At 48.5% G+C, this 18,700-nt stretch overlaps 1 protein-coding gene across 1 annotated transcript in view; it reads right to left on the bottom strand.

Annotated features, from left to right (window-relative positions):
* Nucleotides 1-4,577: 4,577 nt before the first annotated feature.
* Nucleotides 4,578-18,700, bottom strand: part of MYO10 (myosin X) — a 228,834-nt gene continuing 214,711 nt past the window's right edge. The window contains exons 33-41 of the mRNA XM_042997350.1: nt 17,735-17,892; nt 15,203-15,326; nt 14,429-14,726; nt 13,339-13,546; nt 12,348-12,484; nt 10,997-11,117; nt 10,168-10,620; nt 7,668-7,859; nt 4,578-6,054 (exon numbers count right to left, since the gene is read on the bottom strand). Of these exons, the coding sequence (XP_042853284.1) occupies nt 5,953-6,054; nt 7,668-7,859; nt 10,168-10,620; nt 10,997-11,117; nt 12,348-12,484; nt 13,339-13,546; nt 14,429-14,726; nt 15,203-15,326; nt 17,735-17,892 (1,793 nt within the window). The 3' untranslated portion in view covers nt 4,578-5,952. The remainder of the gene's footprint in view (nt 6,055-7,667; nt 7,860-10,167; nt 10,621-10,996; nt 11,118-12,347; nt 12,485-13,338; nt 13,547-14,428; nt 14,727-15,202; nt 15,327-17,734; nt 17,893-18,700) is intronic.

Below are 18,700 nucleotides of genomic sequence, written 5' to 3'. Positions count from 1 at the left end.
CCGCGCATCAGGCCCTGTGCTGACAGCTCGGAGCCTGGAACCTGCTTCGGATTCTGTGTCTCCCTCTGTCTCTGCCCCTCCCCTGCTCATGCTCTGTCTCTATCTCAAAAATAAGTAAAACATTAAAAAAAAAAAAAAAAGATACGGAGTCTGGTTTCCCACCTCTTGGCTCTGGTCTGGCATTGGGTCTGGCTTTGGCCAGTAGAATGTCGCAGACGTAACAGTGTGCCAGTTTTGAACATAAGCCCCAAGAGGCTCTGCCTATACCTACTCGCTTTCACGAGACCTTGCCAAATGCCGAGAATCAGCCAAGGCCAGCTGACTGCGACCGAGAGAGAGATCACGTGGAACAGAGCTCAGCCCTCCCACTGAGGCCCCAGACACATGAGAAAGCCGAGGCAGCATCCACAGAGTTGACCCGGATGCAACCGAACTAAGTCATGAATGAGCCCAGCTCCAACTGATGACCTATAGAATCGCGACCTGAATAAATTGTTGTTTCAGCCATTGAATGTTGGAACGATTTGTTGCACAGCAAAGCTGTTAGAGCAAGTTAAAGAACCTGCTTTCTGGATCTCAGGATCCTCAGGGTAAACACGGGTTTGCTGGCACCTCCACCATGGCTACTGGGGGGCCACGATGGGAGGGAGGATGGTACGCGAAGCCTGAAACAGGATGTTCTGAGCAAATGGTACGCTAATGTCATGGATCACATCAGAGAAAGATGGTCCAGGGAAAGACACAATGAGAGTAAAAGGAGGCATTACTTAGAAATCCCCATTCTGCTCATTTCTGTCTCCTGGATTTTCCTCGGTCATGTGTTCTACTGGCTTGTGCTCACGTATCACAAATCTGCATTTTTCGGCTCCTCTGTCTTTGAAAACTCCCACCCTCACGCTCGCTTGCTGGGCCCCTTCGATACATTAGCAGGTGGTCCGATTAGAGTCAACTTGTTTCATCTATTTACATTTTACCCCCCAACTTGTCTCCAAGCAAGACAATTTTTCTATTTCCTTTGCAAACCCCACTGAGATAGTGTGTGCGCGTGTTTTTTAACCCAAATAAGAATTTAGTAAATATTTAGTAAATTAAAGTCAACTAAATTATGTTGTGGTTGGTGTTGATCATTGGGGTTACCTTATTTCTAATCAGGAGGCCTGTCACATTTGCTCAATGTCAAGTCACTAAGTAAACTTACAGAGAACAAGTTCCCCCAAGAGATCAGAGTTACCAGAATCCCTCATTTTCCTTTCTGGCATGTCTTGAGGGATTGATGAGAATTCTAATTCGGCAACTAGTTCCCACCAGCAATGTCTGGATGCCTAGGGGGAGTCGACCCTGTTTATGTCTCAAGCCACTAATCAACTGTAATCCTGTCCTTACTTGAAAGGGAAAAGAAGTCTCTGGGAAAACTAAAGATAGGAACAAATGATACACTTTGAAAACCTCTTTAATTTTCCCACAGAAACTTTGCCCCACACAAAGTGCTTAAAGCTTTCTAAGTATCTTTTTACTTGCTTTAGAGGTTTTCCTATGAAGAAGATGCAACTTTCTTATTGAAAAACTGTTGACTGATGTATCCTTTCTGTGGTGTGCAGGACCAAGCTTTCCGAGCCAACCACACGACCCATCCAGCTCCACATTGTGCCGTCACCTTGGAGCCTGAAACGAGCCATGGTGGGAATGACGGACGCCATGAAAACCGGCCAACACTACAAAGCGGGACTGTTTTCCTCAGGGAGAGCCGGTGGCTAAACATTTGCCAGCACATCCCTGCCTAAGCTCCAGGTACCTGGGAATTACAGCTTTCCTCCTCTTGAGCACAAACACAAAGCTTCACCAGGAAAACATCAGGCACCTTTCTCCCTGCCGGGCAGACTACTCTTTAGTGGGGGAGCCCATAGAATGGGGACAAAATGAAATCATGACCAGGATCTGTGCTGAGTAGGGAAGAGGGTGGCGTGAGACAAGGCGAGAGGCAGGCGGGACAGAGAACACAGCCCTGGAGTAGAGATTCGTATGTTGGTGAGACAAAGAGCTTTTAGGAGAGGGATGCCTTTGGGTACTTTATAAGGATCCCTCCAGATGTCTGGTCTGTCAACAGCATATATAGGGGGGAGGGTTACTTAGAAATCCCCATTCTGCACCTGAGGTGGTAGAACACAGAGGCCAATGAAGATGCTGTCTGGAGCTAGGATAAGGGAGTTGGAGCATGGCTCCTGACCTTTGCCCTAACAGCCGCCCCACACCATCTCCTCCCCCACACCTGCACTTGGGCTGCTTCCAGGGCCTTCCGCCATCCTGCAAGGCCAGCTTAAGACCCAGCACTCCCTCACCTGCAGTCTTCCCTGGCCATCCCGGTCACATCTCTACCTGCTCTGGACAGGCATGACGCTGGATGTCTTGGGCCATGTGAAGGGAGGACAGTGCCGCTCTCCCGGAGAGGCTTTTGTCCGTATGCTGATGGCTCGAGTAGAAATGAGAGACGATGCTGAGCCAGTCTATGCTGATGAGGACGTGCAGGGAGAGAAGGGAAGCAGAGAGCTCGTTCAAAATAGCGGGCAAGAAATGCTTGAAGCAACAACCTCAAAACTGGGGGCTCTAGTCCTTGTATAAAACGTGGAGGCAAAATCCTAATTATAACGGACCATTGTGATACCGTTCTGTGGTTCTGCAAAATGTTACTATTGGGGAAACCAGGCGGAGGGTATCTGGGTCTCCCTGTATGTGTTAATGCAGCTTCGTCTGCATCTGTACCGCTTCTAACAACACATTAAAACAAAGGAAGCCGCTGACACGTAAAGGCCTATGTGTAGAGACCTGTGTTCTGGCTTTGGTGCTGCTGCTGTGCCTAAGTTGAGGCACTCTGCCTTCCTTTGCCCACTTGCTTCATTTACAGCTGGGGAAGAGGCAGCCTTCTGCGATGTGGGAAGTCACAGTGAGTCCCGAGTGGTGAGCAGGGCAGGAGGCCCTTCTGCCAATTTCCCTGTGGGCTGGAAATGAAAAAACCACCACCCGTGGAGTCTAGCTCATCTTCCTTCTCATCTCGAGGCCACAGGCGCTCAGCATCACCTGCCTTCAGGGGACTTCCCAGTCCCTGTGGAGTGGGAAGCCGCTCTGGACACGAGCAGAGGTGAGATTCAGAGGTAAGAGAAAGGGACATCCGGGGGACTGGTACCACTCATGCCCCACGTCTGGCCAGGGCAACCAGGTGAGATCCCGGGGTGAGCGCTGGTTCTTTGGGTAGATCAGTGGCCGGACAGGCTGCCTCTGTTTCTGCTCCACAGTGAGCAAGGCTGCAAGCAGGCCGAAGGGTCAGATTTCACCATCCGGCACATTATGGGGCTACAAGACCATTTGACATAAACACACATTTCAAGGCCTTAGATTTCTGGATTTCACTGAATCTTTACTTTCTCTGCCTTCTTGGAGTCCTGCCGCATGTCTAAAAGAGCAGTTAAGAGGTCTACACGTCCACTTAAAGATAATTAAGTTATGAGACGTGCAGCTTAATGATGCCAAAAGCATGAAAACCAAACCAACAATCAACAGAACTAAAAGGCAACCAACAGAATGGGAGAAGATGTTTGCCAATTATATATCGGATACAAGGTTAGTATCTGAGATCTACAAAGAACTTCTCAAACTCAACACCCATAAAACAAGTAATCCAGTGAGAAATGGGCAAAAGAGGTGAAAACTTTTCGAAAGACATCCAGATGGCTAAGAGACACACGAAGAGATGGTCAACATCATTCATCATCAAGGAAATACAAATCAAAACCACAATGAGAAACCATCTCACACCTGTCAGAATGGCTAAAATTAAAAACTCAGGAAACAGCAGATATTGGCAAGGATGCAGAGAGAGGGAACCCTTTTGCACTGTTGGTGGAAACTCAAACTGGTACAGCCACTCTGAGGTTTCTCAAAAAGTTAAAAATAGAGCTGTCCTAGGACCCAGCAATTGCATTTGTAGGTATTTATCCAAAGGATACAAAAACGCTGATCCAAAGGGGCACATGCACCCCAATGTTTATAGCAGCACTATCAACAACAAATTACGGAAAGAGCCTAAATGTCCATTGATTGACGAACAGATAAGGAAGTGGTATGTGTATATATATATACACACACACAATGGAATATTAATGAAAAGGAAATCTTGCTATTTGCAACAACACGGATAGAACTAGAGTGTATTATGCTAAGCAAAATAAGTCAGAAAAATAGGATTCACTCATGAAATTTAAGAAACAGATGAACATGGGGAAGGGAAGGAAAAATAAGATTAAAAACAGGGAGGCAAACCATAAGAGATTCTTAAAATGAGAGAACTGAGGGTTGCTGGAGGGGAGGTAGGTCGGGGATGGGCTAAATGGGTGATGGGCATTAAGGAGGACGCTTGTTGGGATGAGCACTGGGTGATCTATGTAGGTGATAAATTGCTAAATTCTACTCCTAAAACCATTATTATACTATATGTTAACTATCTTGGGTTTAAATTAAGAAAAAAAAAAGCAAACCCAAACCCTATAATGTCTTTCGAGTCACCCTGATAAAGAAAACACACTGAGTGATAGCTAATATCTTTTATTGTCAGACTTTCTTTGAGCCAACAGACCATGATTTCGCATAGCTGTCCCGGAGGGATAAGGCAATTTTTTCTTTCTTTGTGGGTAGACTTAGTTGGCCTAAGTCTTTACAACTCTTCTATATAAAAATAAAAGTCCGAGACCAGATTATTTTTTTTTCTGGTCATAAACACTGATTTATTTACAGGCACCTGGTCAGACTATCATTATAAACTTGGGAGAAGACGTATTATATTAAAGCCTTAGCATTTATACTGTCAGGGTCCTTTACAAGACTCGCTCATGCATTACACCCTTCGGGAACGCGGCATCTTGCCGCCATATCCATCGTGGTATTTGGTAATCTACCCGGAGCGATTCAGACTAACCTTCAAAGAAAACTTTTTCTTAACTTAAATTTTTTTAGGAACTAAAGACTCAAAAAATGACTTCATATCGTTCTAAAAACAGCACTGGAGCCAGCTGTTGAAGAGTGGTTTATAAATACAATTATTTGTATAGGCTGCATATCTGTTTATAATACAGCAGATGCAGAGTGCAGACTTTTGCTACACGTAAAACAGAACGGAGTCAAAAATGTGGTTTTCGAAATACAGCAAAGACAGGAAAACCCAGGATTCTGGTGTGTTAATAAAACCACCTCATAAAGTAACGACTGAAGACTAGAACTCTGAACTATTAAAATATACAGACTGTTTACACCATTGCACATCCTTTTTCCCTTTGCTTTTAATGCTCATGAGACAGTGATTAAAGTGATGAGTTTATGAACACATGGGCGCACAGGCAGGCACACAGACTTAAAAGATGAAACAAACAAAAAGAAGTTAATATATGTCCATGAGGAAGGCTGCCAGCAGCACTCCAACTAAAATATCCTGTCCCCTTGTGCTCCCTCTGTCCCCCCTCCCGACCCCCTCACCTTCCCTCCAAGTAGGGAAATCAGGCTGGGAGGTTAGTGCAGAATTGATAGATGAACACCCCCCACCAAGCTTTGTAAGTCTCCCCCCAAACAGGGGCTGGGGGGGCATTTCCCTTCAGTAGCACAGTTAAGGTCAATTAGTGTTGGTTCCACACGTTAAGGCACTTCTGGCTGCTTTGGTGGCAGCGTGGGGGCTTTTTTCCTCTCTGTCTTAAGGCATGTGTCATCTAAGAGTAGTAAAGCTTTCGAAACTGGGCGGACTGTTAAGGTTGACAGCTTAATACGGGATCGCGGACGTCGACGGGGCGAAAGGACCCTGGGAGACGCCTCCCTCCGACGAGGGGCTTCCGGAAGCGGGGGCAGCTCTGCCCTAGCTGGCCGAGGCCAGAGGGTGGCCCATCCGGACGCTGAAGACACGCCGACTCCCTCCCGCCTTCACCTGGAGCTGCCCTGGCTGCTCACGGAGCGCGACGCGCTGTAGCGTTTCTTCACGATCATGCTGATGTAGGCTTTCATGAGCTTGGCCACATCGACCACCTGCCCAGGGGAAGCAGAAGGGGCACACGGTGAGAGTCTCGGCCGGGACGATGGGCCTCCCACCCCGTCCCCCAGGTTTGGAGGAGGCCGAGAGCTCAGCTGCTTTAACCTGTTCCTGGGCAGTGAGAAGGGAAGTCGTGGCTTCTCCGAATACGGTGTGCACCACCTGGTGGTCCTTCCACACAAAAATGACAATTCTGCGTGGTGTACAATTGTCAGATTTCACACGTTAGGGGAAAAAAAACAAACCCGCCCGAGGACACTAAAGTCTGTGGGTATCGTTAGGGCTGGGATCACTATCCCCACTTAAAATGATGGTAAATGAGGGGCCCCTGGGTGGCTCGGGTGGTTAAGCGTCCGACTCTTGGTTTCGACTCAGGCCATGATCTCGTGGTTCATGAGTTCGAGCCTCACGTCAGGCTCTGCACTGACGGTGTAGAGCCTGCTTGGGAGTGTGTGTGTGTGTGTGTCTCTCTCTCTCTCTCTCTCTCTCTGCCCCTCCCCTGCTCATCCTTGCTCTCTCTCAAAATAAATGTTAATTAAAAAAAAAAAAAAAAATGCTGGTAAAGGCCTGAGCCCACAATCCCACAATCCCAGCTGGTGAACACTGTATCGTAGTCAACTCGTCATGCTGCGGCTGCAGAACAGAAAGAGGCTCAACGGGCCTGCGGACAAGTCACAGGTGCCGGCTGCGACTTCGTATTAGCTCCTTCCCGCGATGCAGTCACCGCCACCCCCTGGGCCCCGACCCTTCTCAGGCTGGCCTGCATCCCTCTTCAGGCATCCTGACCTCCTTCCCCCTCCCTTTTAATCCCTCGAATCCCACCCACGGCAGTTGGTAAAACCACGGTCACTGCATCAGGCACGATCAGACGCCCACAGTGGCTCCCTCTCCTTTCCTGGCGTCGACCAAACCTGGCAGCCGGGCGCCTTGGACCCTCCGGTCAGGGGCCCCGCCTCTTCCGTCTCACTGCCGGCCTCCTGCACCGCAGCCCTGGTGTCACTGCTACCTCCCAGCGCCCTGGGCGCCCTCCTGGCCTCCGGTCCTTCACTCTGCACCAGTGGCCAAACCGGAAGCCAGTCACTCATGTCCGCTTTCCACCTTTGCTCGCTAGGAGTCCCCTAAGCAGAAGCCCTTCATAAAGGCTTCTGGATTTATCATGATGCTGATGACTGCATTTTAAGCTTCAGAGCAGATGGCACGCACATTTAAAGGCTCTTTCTTGCGATTCTGTGAGCCAGAATTAGCTCCGGCCAGGGTGGTCGTGCCCCTCGCTCCCTCCAGCTGGCATTCACTGCCGTAATCATCAGCTGATTGGCACGAGGCTCTATTGCCAAACTATATATATTCTGGACATCTACATCATTCCTTTCCCCTTTCCTCTAGGGGTAAGACCCACCAATAAAACGAAACCAAATTTCTCTGCTGCAAACATAGAAGAAACTGGAGATTCGATTTTGGCCCCCGAGGAACCTGAAGCTGGGGAGGGACCGCCACGCTGTAATTTCATATATTTTACAGCAAAACAAAATTACCCAAAGGCCCCAAGAAACGGGGTGTCATTTTTCTGTGTTGTCAAGGCCACAAACGATTTCCTTGGTTCGCCTCTTACCTCACTGGTTTCAAAGAGCAGTTCCCTCTCGTCAACCACGATCTTGTACGTGTTTGCCAGAGGCGCCCCAAACGAGAGGATGTGCTCGTACTGGAAGGCCTCTAACGGTCTTCCCTCCCCACGCTTGTAGACAGAGACAGCGTCCGCGCTGACGCCCAACCAGAGGTCCTGGGGGAAGCCGCCTTCCTTGCACTGCGGGCAAGAGTCAGATCACAAAGCAATTAGGAGCGGGGAGAGAGGGAGCCAAGCCCCGTATGCAGAACACTAGATGCACCCAAGGCGTGTTCACGCCTGGGAGAACCGAATGAGGAGATACGGCATCTCCTTGGCTGTCTTGGTTGATTTCTGACCAGTTGACCCATCCTGTGCATCGGGAAAACTTAATCAGTGAATGCCAACATCGTGCTTCGACTCCACCCATGGACACCATCACTCTCCGCCTCACCGGATTAGCTCTCGGAGGTGGCCCGAGCTCCCCAGCAAACCCACCAGCTTGAGCCCATCTCCTGTATCTAGCTCTTCCTCCGACCGGTTTTCGGATAATTATTCTTCAAATACAAAATCGAAGATCAGGGGAAAAATTCTCCAAATCACTCTGTGCCTAAGCAGTCCTGGCTCCTTTTGAAAAATAGGGTCTCGACAAGTGGCAGCAGTGACCTCCTGTGAGCACAGCGGTAACAGGAATATCACTGGCTTCGTAACAGGCTTCCCTGCATGGATTGGTGTTGGAAAACAAGAGCCCTAATGTAGGAATGAGAACACAGGGCTGATGGGAACCAATACAAATGGGAGAGATGCGGGGGGTAGTGCTGGGTGGCTCAGACAGTTAAGCATATGACTTCGGCTCAGGTCATGCTCTCATGGTTCATGAGTTCGAGCCCCGTGTCAGGCTCTGTGCTGACAGCTCGGAGCCTGGAGCCTGCTTCGGATTCTGTGTCTCCCTCTCTCTGCCCCTGCCCCGCTCGTGCTGTCTCTCTCCCTCTCTCTCTCTCAAAAATAAAAATAAAAAATTAAACGAAAAACAAATGGGAGGGATATACATTAGTGACACCAAGAAGAGGTGTTGTACAAAGCATCTGATTTACACCTAAAAACAAACCTAACTGAACCAACCAAACCAAAGATAAAATCCAGTGAAAAGCCATGAAGGGATCTTGGAAAAGATAACCAATATTTACATCTTTATAAAGCCTCATTTAAAAGTCATCAGATACCAAACATGTGAAAAGAAAAACGAAAGTTCATTTAGACCAGGGGCTGGTAAAGCTACCTGTTAAGGGACAGGGAGTAAATATTTTGGGTTTTGTGGGCCACGTGGTCTCTGTCATAGCTACTCAATACCACCATTTTGGTGTGAAAACAGCCAGAGAAGACAGAGAAAGGAAGGAATATTACTGTGTTCCAATAAAACATTATAAAAGGTGGCGGAAAGGATTTGGCCCATGGACTGCCAAGTCTTGATCTAGACCACTAGTAAGATTTCCTTTCAATAAATGGTCTTTAAAAAAAAAAAAAAAAAGAGGTATGAGTCAGTATGGGTTAATGCTAATAGCAAAATTCCAATCGTGACACAAATTCTTCCCTGCCAACAGATAGTCATGGGGAAAAAAAAAAACAAACGTAAAATCCTAGTTGACCCATGTTGTTAAACATGGGGTTGAACTGTGCGGGTCCGCCAATATGCGGATTTTTTTTTTTAACGGTATGTATTTTCTCTTATGAGTTGCTCAGTAACATTTTTCTCTAGCTGCGTTGTACGAATACAGTATGTAATACATGTAACATGCAAAATACGTGTTAACTGTTCATGTTCTTGGTAAAGTTTTCGGTCAACAGCAGGACCATTAGCAGGTATGCTTTTAGGGAGTCAAAAATTATACACGGATTTTCAACCGCCTGGGGGTCGGCGCCCCAACCCCAATGTCGTTCAAGGGCCGACTGTATCCAAAATTTATAATTCTATGTGCACAATTCTAAAAAAAATTTAAAAAAATTTTAAATACAGATTTTTATCAGTACTTTTTGAGTGGATCTATCTAGAGCTTCCCTCATAAAGAAGAGAGGGGCTCCTGGGTGGCTCAGTTGGTTAAGCGTCTGACTCTTGATTTCGGCTCAGGTCACGATCTCATGGTTTGGGAGAGCGAGCCCGGCACTGGACTCTGTGCTGGCAGCATGGAGCCCGCTTGGGATTCTCTCTCCCCCTCTGCACCTCCCCCCCACGCACCAGTGCTCTCTCTCGAAACAAATAAAATAAATAGAAGTTACTTAAGAGGTGACATCTTAATTTTCCATTCGCTCCTAATGTCGTGAAAGCATATGCTACCAGACCATTTGGTGGATGCGAGGGTGTGTTAATGGTAAAGCATGGTGGGGGGCCTCTAACACAAGGGGGCCAGAGAACAAAGGCTCCATCTTGCCCCACCCCCAGCCAAAGGAGTCGGCCAAGGCCACACGGAAAGGCGCTCTTAGGCCAGTTGATCCCAGAAGCAAAAGCCCTCACCTCCACATCAAAGAGCGTCGACCCATAGCCTGGCCACTCCTTGATCAAGGCCATGTACTTGGCCATGGCCTGCTCCTGGCCCATTCCCTGCAATTTCTTCCATTTGTCAATGATGCTGGCCCGAGCCGAGGAGACTTCCTCCTTGATCCACATGTCCAGCAACTGCTCTTCCTCGACCTTCTGTCGGACGACAGACCCCGTCCGGAAGCTCCGCCTCAGCGTCCCCTCCAGGAAGCTCGTCCGCCTCTTCTCCAGCCGCTCACACGGGGTGAAGCTTTTGGTCGACTGGCTGATGCGGGCCTTCAGCCTCTGCACGGAGTAGACGTCCTCGAGGGGCGGCACGGAGGCATGCAGGGAGTAATCCCCCTGCAGGTACTGGAGCCGCAGGGCAGCGAGAACCTGGAGGTTCTCTTCGGGGGCCGGGTAGTGGCCACGGATAACAGCTTCGTGTGCCTGAAAGGAGGCGGTGGGCAGCGGCAGCATTAGGGGCGCGTGAGCCTAAATCCCCCAGCTTTCCCCTCCCGTGTCACCTCCCCTGCAAACTGTACCCTCACCCCCTTTGGCTGCTTTACATTTCTCCCTAGCCCAGACAGCATCGAACCCATATTTTATGCCTCAATGTCTCTCTCCCCCCAGCTAAAACGGTTCTTGGCACAGGAGTTCAAATACAACACGCAGTAGTTTCGTTCTAGAAAGGCGTCACAGAGCAGCTGTCCCTGTGCATGCTGGGAAACATACCGCTATGCCCAACCGCTAACCTAGCAGCGGAGTGAACAGGTTTTAGCCCTGTTCCCCAGCAGAGGAATCCATTTCTGCAGGTTCCTTCTACCTGTTCAAACATAAACGCGAATTCCACACTGTCTTCTGGCACGTTGTCTGTGTCCAAGAAGCAGTAGAGTTTGAAGTAGAATTTCCAGGGTCGGTCCCCCACCTCCGATGTGGCAGCCAGCCTACAGACAGAAGAGACGTTCAGAAAGCACAAGGAGCTGACTTGAGATGGCTCGTTCCAAGGACACAGAAATTCTGTCCGTGCTCAGGTAACACGGTGGGGATGGGGACGGAGGCAGAGAAAACAGAACAAGGGCGAGGCTGATTACCAGAGTCCCTTACGTTACTTAGCCAGAGGTGAAAAATGACGCTTTCGTTCTCGTCTCACTTCAAGACCATAAACTTCAGTTAAACTGTGCTAACAAGTATTTTCTGAGTCACCCAGTCAAATCAGTACTGGCTAAGCCTTATGCTGAGTCCATAGAAAGAAAAGAAACAAAGGCTATATATATATCTTCATTCCCTTTACTAATCCTCGAGTAAACTACAGTATTTATAAAAATCAACATGAATAGCACGTGTTTAAAGTGAACAGGAATTCTGGGGCGCCTGGGTGGTTCAGTCGGTTAAGCATCCCACTCTTGATTTTGGCTCAGGGCATGAGCTCACGGTTCATGGGATCGAGCCCCATGTCGGGCTCTGTGCTGACAGTGCAGAGCCTGCTTCAGATTCTGTCTCTCTCTCTCTCTCTGTCTCTCTCTCTCTGCCCCTCCCCCGCTCAGACTCTGTCTCTCCTAAAAAAAACACACATTGAAAAAAATTGAATAGGAATATCTTTTGTGTTACTTAGGTGATAGGGAAGTCATAGATGAAATATTGTACATCCAAGAGGTATAAAATGCATTTTGAACGATTTATGAGTTTGCTTGTGTCTGTTAGCCCAGTTTCAAAGCTAATGACAAGTGAAAAGCGTAGACTCAAGAAATTCCAAGATAATGAGTATAGCAAGGACCTGAGAGAAAGAATGGGGTAAAGGAACAATCTTATTTGACACAGAGGCTTTATCTAGGAATCAAGAAAAACAGGAACACCAGGGTGGCTCAGTTAAACATCCGACTCTTGATTTTGGCTCAGGTCGTGATCTCTCAGTTTGTGGGACTGAGCTCCGTGCTCAGTGTCGAGCTCTGTGCTGACCGTGCGGAGCCTGCTTGGAATTCTCGCTCTCAAAATAAACACTTACAAAAAGAAAAACAGGGAGCCGAAAGATACGGAAGATGAAACATGCTTTAGCGCAAGTAAAAGAAAAGGCACTCAAATGCACACTGAAGGTGAAAATGGAATAGAAATTCAAATCCTCAACTCTCAATTTCTTTGATTTAAATCTGCTAGCACTTGAGGGAGAAGGCACTTACTTTTCAAACTTTGCTAACACGTCAGCTACGATGGTTCGGCTTTCAATGGCTTTATCCACATTTCCGTTGTACTCAAACAAGGCGAACATGTTCCTGCTGTCCTCCATGGCGAGGCCTCTGATCAGCTTCTCCACCACCTGCAAGATATACCCCGAGGGCTTCGGCTGCCAGCACACGGTTCTAGAATGTGCCTTCCCCTGAACCCCAAGGGAGCTGCCGGCAAGCGAGGGTCCAGGCAGCCCCCTACAACTGTCCTGTGTGGTCACCCAGAATTTCAAAGGTGCCGTTTTTCCATTACTCTCTAGAAACCAGATTTGTCTTATCCTTGTAAAAAAAAAAGAACACGGGGTATGTATTTCACCCACTGGTAGAGATGGATGGCAGGCGGATTTCTTGCAGACCCATACTGGTAGGAAAGTGCATGAAAACCGAAGCCCTTTCATCTGATACATCCATCGACTGCCAAGAAACAAGGGTTTCCACCGTGTTTCTTCTTTCCACACCAGAAGCTTCTCTGGGTTTTATTGCCCTACTTCTTTCAGCCAACTGGTTTTACAATAGTAAATTTTAAAAAAGAAAGAAAAAAAAGAAAGAAAAGAAAATACGCTCTCATCTGACCCATCACGGTGGATTTCTGTTTGGCAAACAGACACCTGATGGCAGAGATGCTCCAATAAATCCCACGTCAGGGCGGGCACACCCGAGTCAGGGAGGAAATCTCTCCTCGACCCTCAACTGCTTGGCACGTCAGCAGGACTGCGGCTCAGGTATTCTGGCACCAGCTTAATTTTTGCATTCCTACTCATCTTTGATGCGTATTTTTGTCTCGTCGTACGTGAGCTTCGTCGTCGGTTACATACACCCCGCTTACGGAGCCGCTGTACTATGCCGGTCACGACCGCACGCTGGCCCACCTAACTGCACAACTTCCCTGACGTCTGCACGGGGGCGGTCAGGGATCGGAGTCTGCCGCGGCGGGCTTCTCCCTCACCTCCCCGGCCGTGGTGTGGGAGTTGATGGTGATCTTGCAGGAGCCTCCGCCGTGGCAGTGCACCGTGGACGTCATCTCCTGCCTGTGGATCAGTGCTTCGATCTCATCTCGGGAAGGCACAAACTCTCTGCATTTGGTTTTCTTGAGAGATTCATAAATGAAGAGGGAGTATTTTTCCATCTCGGTTCCTGGAAACTGCTCCCGTATCCTAGGAGACAAACACTTCGCTGTTAATGTGCTAGACCGCGGCTGGCCGCCGTCTGGGCGCTGGGCTGCTTCAGCAGGCGGCACGTCAGCGCAGCCGGTGGCCCCCCAGTGACGCGTGCGGCGGATGCCGGTCACTTCCCAGCTGGGGCCTCTACTGTCCTGTGTAGGTTTTGTTTAAAAGCAAAAAAAAAACCCAAAAACAAAAACAAAAACAAAAAACAAAAAACAACCAAAAACAAATCCCAAAGCTTTTGCTACCAGCTCACCTCCGTGATGCTGGTGACGGTCACGTCTCAGACCATCGTATGAAAACTGTTCTTACGTAGTTTGCATCAGAGTCTGCACGGGAATGTTTCTGTTTGATCTGGACCAAAAATAGCTAAGGTTTCCCCCCTCCATGTATACAGGCAGTGGTAATTAAATGTATTTGACGTCTGGGGTGCCCGGGGGGGCTCAGGGGGCTGAGCATCCGACATTGGCTTGGGGCGTGATCCCACAGTTCGTGAGTTCGAGCCCCACATCAGGCTCTCTGCTGTCAGTGTGGAGCCCGCCTCAGATCCTCTGTCTCCCCTGTCTCCGCCCCTCCCCTGTTTTTGCTCTCTCAAAGATAAATATTATAAAAAAAAAAAATTAATCGTATTCAGCCTCTTCCACATGGGGACACTACACTGAAAGTGACCGCGTCCCTGAGACAGCTTTGCGTGGCTTGAGCTGGAGAGGAGGCCTGCACAGTGTCAGCCTGCTCAAGGGGACGCACGCGTCTGGCCTAGAGGTCCCTGACCCCGCCAGGTCCCTTCTGTTTCGGGCTCTCCTCACCTGAGCCCTGCCCCGCCCCTGCGGTGTGCAACCCCCCCGCCGCAACCCCCCGCCATGCACCCCCCACCTTCTCAGATGGAACCGCAGGTACTTGAGGATGCCCCGGCTCGGCAAGAAGGTGCAGCTTAAGCACGTCAGGATCTGCCAGCTGCACAGGTTGCCCACGCTGCCCGGATGGGGCACCTTGTTGGTCTGTTTGATGAGCTGGCAGTACAGCTCGTCTCGCAGAGGTCGGAGGTCATGCCCGGTCTGCAGGATGCCCTGGATGATGGGAATGGGGTCGGACATGGACTCCAGTTGCTGGAGGGAATTGAAGATCTTGATGGCTTCATCCTGAAGGGTGGTGTAGCCTTTGTCTTTGAGCACTAGGAGGAGGACACACACACACAAGTCACACGGAGGGTTTGGCCAGGGTACGATCTGAGCATCGCACAGGGGGAAGGAACGGGGACAGACGTCGGCTTCACGACCCAGGGCTCGCCACGTTCCCTGAACATCTGAATCAGGCGAACACAGAGGTGAGAGCGTTATGCTCTTTTGTTATGCAATTCACCTATTTCACTCTACAAGACGCCTGCTTAAAAGTTGGTCTGTTGCCAGACAGGTTCTCTATTTTTAGGATCTGGGACTAGACTTTTAATTCTCTGGCAAATTAAGGCAACCCTGAGTTCAGAGGCAGGGCTGGCATTTCCTGACTCCCTTGAAAATCGTTCTCTTAGTTCCACAGTCCTCTTCTCACCACAAACGACAGATGCTGGCTGGACAGAGAGGCAGAGTCGGTGACCGGGGAGAACAGTTACGGTACCGAGAACAGCGGGGCGCGGGCGGGGTGGGGACTCACGGTTCAGGTTGATGTCTCCGTAGGGCAGGGGCAGGAGCGGCGAGTGCAGGGGGTGGTGTGTGTGACGGAGGATGGGGTTCCGTTTGTAGATCTGCTCCACCACATCCGAGTTCAGGCAGTTCTCCTGGAAAGCAGAGGACCCGGTAAAGCCAGCCAGCCGGCTCATCCAGAACACATGTACATAAATGAACAAAATCATCTGTATTCTCCCACACGTGGACCTCTCCCACAGTCTAAAGCGTCCGTGGGCCTCGGGACGGTGGTGAGGGTCTAGCATTAATAATTCAAGCGCGAAGATACCGGCAATCTGCGTCTGAAGGCAAATCACAAATACACGTTTTTCTCACAGCTCAGTCCATGTGTATGTATTTTCCCACGTTATAAAAAAAACCCAAAAATTTCCACTGGAGATTACATATGCTTCAAAAACACTGAAGTTCTCTTGCTATTTAGCCACTAATCATGTAGCCAAACCATGTATTTTTATCCATAATTCTTTTAAAAAGAACTGGGTGGCTCAGTTGGGTAAGCGTCTGACTTCAGCTCAGGTCATGATCTCACCGTTCGTGAGTTCGAGCCCCGCGTCGGGCTCTGTGCTGACAGCTCGGAGCCTGGAGCCTGTTTCGGATTCTGTGTCTCCCTCTCCGCCCCTCCCCTACTCACACTCTGTCTCTATCTCTCTCAAAAATAAACATTAAAAAAATTTTTAAAAAATACATTGTTTTCATTCTTTAAATGATCTTCTATATTTCTCTATACATAAAAGTTACATGTTAGGATGTTATTAGTGAGACCGTTCAACATGCCTGCCGTCTCTTTCTTGAAATTTAAGAGATCTCATAGCAATTCATCATGCACTTATGCTCCTAAAATGTTAACGGGGGATTCAAAAAAGGCAAAGTTCCTTTTAGAACATTAAATAAACAGAAAAGTTGGAGAGGCAGTGAATCATTCTAGTGTGGTAATTTCCACTATGAAACTTTTTTAGTTAACACCCAGTTAGTTAAGAGCCAGAAAAAAAGAAAAAAAAACAAACTATTTCAAAAATTTTGTATGGACTTAATTAGGGCAACCTATTTTTTTAAAAAAAACCATTGCTTCATATTTGGAAAATTCAATGACTCTTTTAATGACAGATGTCAAATTAGAGAAGATAAGAATACAGCTGACATAGCTTTGAAGAGAAAGTTCAGCTGATGTGTTTTTTTCACTCCTTTCTCAAAAGGAAGCTTTAAAAACAGTTTTTTAAATGCGAAAAAGGAAGTTACTAGTATTTAGCACCCTGGGTTCCATGGAAAGCTTTACAGAGACTTGGAGAATAATTAGCTTGGTGGAATTGAGCTCCAAATACCCAGAAAATGCACCACTTTGGAATCAAGAGGCAGATTTGCGTTCGGTGGGAAATTATACACTACTGCATTATTAGACCCTCTTCCGCCTCTGCAAAGGCAGAGCTTGCCTCCTGGATCTGCTTAATTTTCCTTGATGTAGATCAGTAAATACCTATCTTGCTCTCATTCTCAAATCTTTTCTGTCACTGCTCCAGCTCTTCCCTTTGTATTGGGAATCTATCCGAATGGGTAATTTGGAGGAACAGCGGTAAAAATAATCCCCTTGACCCGGTTCTGCACTGGGGACTGACCAGCTACATGAACAACGCATTCAGACTCTTCTGTGACTGTTTCCATTCCTGAAAAATGAGTGGAGTACCCCTTATGAATAATGCTGCCATTTCATTATTCACTCAATGTATACTCAACTGAGCAATTAATCTTTATAAAAAGGAAATGAAAATTTAACCAGGTTAGGGGCACCTGGGTGGCTCAGTCGGTTAAGCATCGGACTCTTGGTCCCGGCTCAGGTCACGATCTCATGGTCGTGAGATGGGAGACCCGAGTCAGGCTGACTCCAAGCTGGGCACGGAGACTGCTTGAGATTCTCTCTCTCCCCCTCTGCCCCTACCTTGCTCATGCACTCTCTTTCGCAAACAAACAAACAAAAAGAAGGTCAGTGTAGGTCCAGAGATTGGGACGCTTCCTGTGGAGTTTGGGGGTGCCTACTAAAGGTTCCAAGTTTTCTAGACCAATCCTGGCTATTTGTGTACCCACCTGTGTGGTCCACTAACTGTACCGTAAGGATAGGATTATCGTGTTACTCCTAGAAGGTCCCCAACCCAGGGCTGAAGGGCAACTTGTGGCACACGTCACCTCCACGCAGATCACAGCACGTCCCCGTCACGGGGAGTTCTGCACCCCAGACCACAGACCATCATTCCTCTGTCTACACAACACAAGCCCACATTTGCCTCAGCGGCAACATGACACCTCTCTGGAGACAAAGTATTTTTAGCGTAAGCTTTCGGCTCAGCTCTCGAATTCAGATTTCTAAAAGCAGTGACGTTCCAACAGAAAACCAACCAAAAGTTAGTTTTTGATTACAGAATAAAAATGGAGCTTGACCAACGTCTTGACGTTCCGAGGGTGAGAACCGGTGAAGCTACCTCCCGTGAGCCCCCCTGTCTTGAATCCTTACCTTGATGTCTTGAATCAGCTGCTGGGTGGGAGTGTCGATCGGGGCCTTGGCGTCTGTCACATTTTGAATGGCGCTGGACCACCTGGTGGCCTCGTTGAGCAGCTTGGTGTAGAGACGGTAGCAGTGCTTGCGGCCGTACACGGTGACATTCCAGTAGCCTGTGACAGAGTACACACACCACGGGCGTCAGCCTCCGCAGGGATGGTCTGGCACCGGAGTCCCAGAAAGCCAGAAACTCAGCCCTGTTGTCAGAGCCGGTGCCCTCTCCGCCTGAGCCCCTTTAATTAGCTAATTCAACAAATCCTCTCCCGATTCCTACACGCGCCTTGTCCTGTGCGAGGCACCCACATGTCCAAACGAGGAGCGTACAGCTGCGAGAGGAAGACACGTAAAGTAAGAAACCCAGGAGTAAATACATAAAAGGGTCACGTTTGCTCTGGAAGAAAAACAGGCATAAACTGGAAGTTCCTTTCCCGGCTCTGGACGAGAGTGAAAACGCTTCCCTCCCTTCCTGCTGTTCCTTCTCCCCTCCTGTTTCTTCTCCTTTCCTTAGGCTCTCCCTTGAGAAGAAAACACTTCTGCTAAGCAAACAGTCTGTGTGTCCAGAAACAAGCTGTCGCAGGGGACAGAGGAGCTATGTCTTCAAAAGCGCAAAATCTCAACTAGCAACAAAACCCAAACGATGTAGAAATATCTTCGTAATAGTGACAAGGGGAAAAAAAAACACAAAAAACTAAGCTAACATCAGTGCTCTCTATTCTACTAGGTGAAGCTCACGGACAGTCAGGATTGATCTTTCTTAGGCTGCGTTAGGGCTCTCACAGCACAAAGCTGAAAACGCGGCATACAGAAATAAAGCTCCAAACAGGAGAATCCCTGTTTACATGTGACTGTCCTCAGAAGAACATTTCTGCAACTCAGTTAAGCGGGACCTCTTCACCACGGTTTCAATACTAAGCGTGTATA

Source organism: Panthera tigris, chromosome A1 (genome assembly GCF_018350195.1).
Source record: "Panthera tigris isolate Pti1 chromosome A1, P.tigris_Pti1_mat1.1, whole genome shotgun sequence".
NCBI lineage: Eukaryota > Metazoa > Chordata > Mammalia > Carnivora > Felidae > Panthera > Panthera tigris.
Note: the sequence above shows the minus strand (reverse complement) of the source record. Positions and strands in the feature narration are given on the sequence as shown.